We start from the raw sequence: 2,500 nt of genomic DNA on the forward strand, positions 1-2,500 counted from the left end.
CTCTTGCACCTTCTCACATCCTCCTGACCAATCATAAGTCTTGAGGGCGTGACTTGCCGGTCTGAAGCCGAGAAGGCAGGGTTTTTGCCTGCTCTGGATCATTCAGCTCTGTTGTTGTTGTTGAAAATGTGGTTTTTATTGCCGGTTTGGTAAATGCAAAAACATAGGAAAAGGCCACAAGGGGCAAACATATTGGGAGCAATTAGCCTTAAACCCGACCTAATTAACACAGCTGCGGTGACACGTAACATCTTACGCTGACAGTTTCCCTACTTAAATTATATCGCGATGTCTCCTTTTCGTTCACAGAACATGCTACACTCTACAATCCTCTCTTTACGATGAAATTTCTCCATCTACCCCACGAACATAACAGTATTATCCTCTCTGGAGTATATAGATTACAATAGATCTAGGCTTGGGTGTTTTAGTCTGTGTGGGATGCGATAAGCATAGAATGCCTCAATAACGTCAGGATTCATCACTTTCAGTTTAGTGTTAAACAGCAGTTGCTGACTGTAAAAAGGTAATCATACATGTTTGTGATTGATTCTATTTTTTACTTCTGGTTGAAATGCCTCACAAAATGTCACATTGAATTAACACCTGGTAGATTGACTCTGCCTGTCATCCTTCAGAGGTCGGCGGAATGAGTACCAGCTCACTGGTAATGGGGCATTGCATCAGCAGAAAATGAAGCAGCCACAGGCTGCATTCGAATAGATAAATGATTTGTGGTTTTATTACTTTTGTTATTAGAAGCAGCCTTGGAAAAATGCCACTATTAGCTATCTGAACACAGATTTTGCCCAAGGCGGAAAATCCCCTTTAGGAGGGGGGGGGGGATGAAGTCATGACAATGTCCATCTTGTGTCCCTTAATCCTCTTGTCAAGTGTGGTTGTGATTGGATAAGTAACGACCGAATGCATTGTGGTCAAAAGGAAAGACAGACACCAAATTGCATATTTTAGTATGATATAAGTATTATGTTTGCCCATGCTTTATGTAATGTGTGCTGATACTGTGGATGTTTTTCCTGCAGGAATGACTCAAATTGATACAATCAATATGACCCAACTGGAGAAGGACACAGTTCTTGTCTGCACAGAAAGTGAGCTTTGCTGATTTTCCTTTCTAGCGGGTACTTCCACTCTCTGGTCGGGAGTACCCTTCTCGGCCCACAATCGGTGGGCAATGTGCTGCTGCACGTTCTTGGAAATGCCCTTCAATAAAATTTCTTTCAAAAATGAAAATTATGATCACAACATATACTCCATATTATAATTTTGAGAAGGTTCCATTATACGAGGCTGAGTCAAAAAGTATCTGCAACATATTTTTATTTCAATAATATAACTACAATTGAGCATGTACAAGAGTATAACTTTTTCACATAGTCCCCCTCCTTTTTAACACACTTCGTCCATCGGTTCACAAGCTTCTGTATGCCCTCAGAAAAAAATGTTTGTGGCTGAGTGACGAGCCACACGTGCACCGCTTCTTTCCCTTTTTGGTCACTGCAAAGCGGCGGCGTTTTAAAGTACCAAACAGGTGAAAGTCTGAAGGGGCCAAGTCAGGGCTGCACGGAAGATGCTCCAACACCTCAAAGTTCAATTGCTGGAGGGTTTCCATTGGTTGTAGTCTCCATTTGCGGGTCAAGATGCGCTCGCTGACGAGACGCGTTTACGCACACACACATACACACACAGTTTGTGTGTTGTGTAGAGCCAACCATTATTCAAAGAATTTGGGGATGGATTCATATGAGCATTTCTTGTGACCATCCCTATGTTGTTTACATACTTTTTGGAGAAACATCCCTACATCATTTTACATTAAAAAAAAAAACTTTTTACTACTTATGTATAATGATATAAAGATAAACTAATTAGATTATGCGGTCCGAGGTCCTATGATGTAAAAATTCTGTTACCACACTAACATGAAACTTGGTTGAAGTGTACAGTATATTATGATGCAAAGATGAACTGATTAAATTTCTGATTCAAGAGGTCAAAGGTCAGACGTCATGTCAGGTAAATATGTGATATTTGAGAACAGCTGAAGGAATTTTAATCCAACTTGGTACAAGTATGTATAATGATGTAATAATGTGGGCGGAGACATATCGGTTGTCGTCACGACGTTTAAGAGTGCTGTTCTAGTTTGTTTTTTTATTTTGTAACTTGAACCCTATGATATTTATTTTGTATTGCAGTATTTCATTTTTGTTTCATGTTTTATTTTTGCCGAATGGCATTAAGCTGCATGGGTTGACATGATTTCTGTAATGTTGTGGTAGGACACACAGAGAAATCATTATTGTGCCACACTTGAAGTATTTTCATTCCTCAATAAAATATTTTTGATCTTACGAGCAGATATGGTGAAAATTGTTGATCTTCATGGCAAGCTCAAGTCCAACTATAAGCTCGCCAGCAAACTCGTGTTTGACTTCAACATCGACTCAATTGGTGAGTGTACATTGTTCACTTTTTA

General features: G+C 39.6%; 1 protein-coding gene across 1 annotated transcript in view; it reads left to right on the top strand.

Moving 5' to 3' along the window:
- The first annotated feature begins 73 nt into the window (after positions 1–73).
- LOC147014398 (mitogen-activated protein kinase kinase kinase kinase 5-like) overlaps positions 74–2,500 on the top strand; it is a 14,571-nt gene continuing 12,144 nt past the window's right edge. Inside the window, exons 1-2 of the mRNA XM_085852308.1 lie at positions 74–1,112; positions 2,383–2,475. Of these exons, the coding sequence (XP_085708434.1) occupies positions 998–1,112; positions 2,383–2,475 (208 nt within the window). The 5' untranslated portion in view covers positions 74–997. The remainder of the gene's footprint in view (positions 1,113–2,382; positions 2,476–2,500) is intronic.

Source organism: Eptatretus burgeri, chromosome 13, assembly GCF_056783735.1.
Source record: "Eptatretus burgeri isolate ZD-2024b chromosome 13, Ebu_testis_v1, whole genome shotgun sequence".
NCBI classification, from domain to species: domain Eukaryota; kingdom Metazoa; phylum Chordata; class Myxini; order Myxiniformes; family Myxinidae; genus Eptatretus; species Eptatretus burgeri.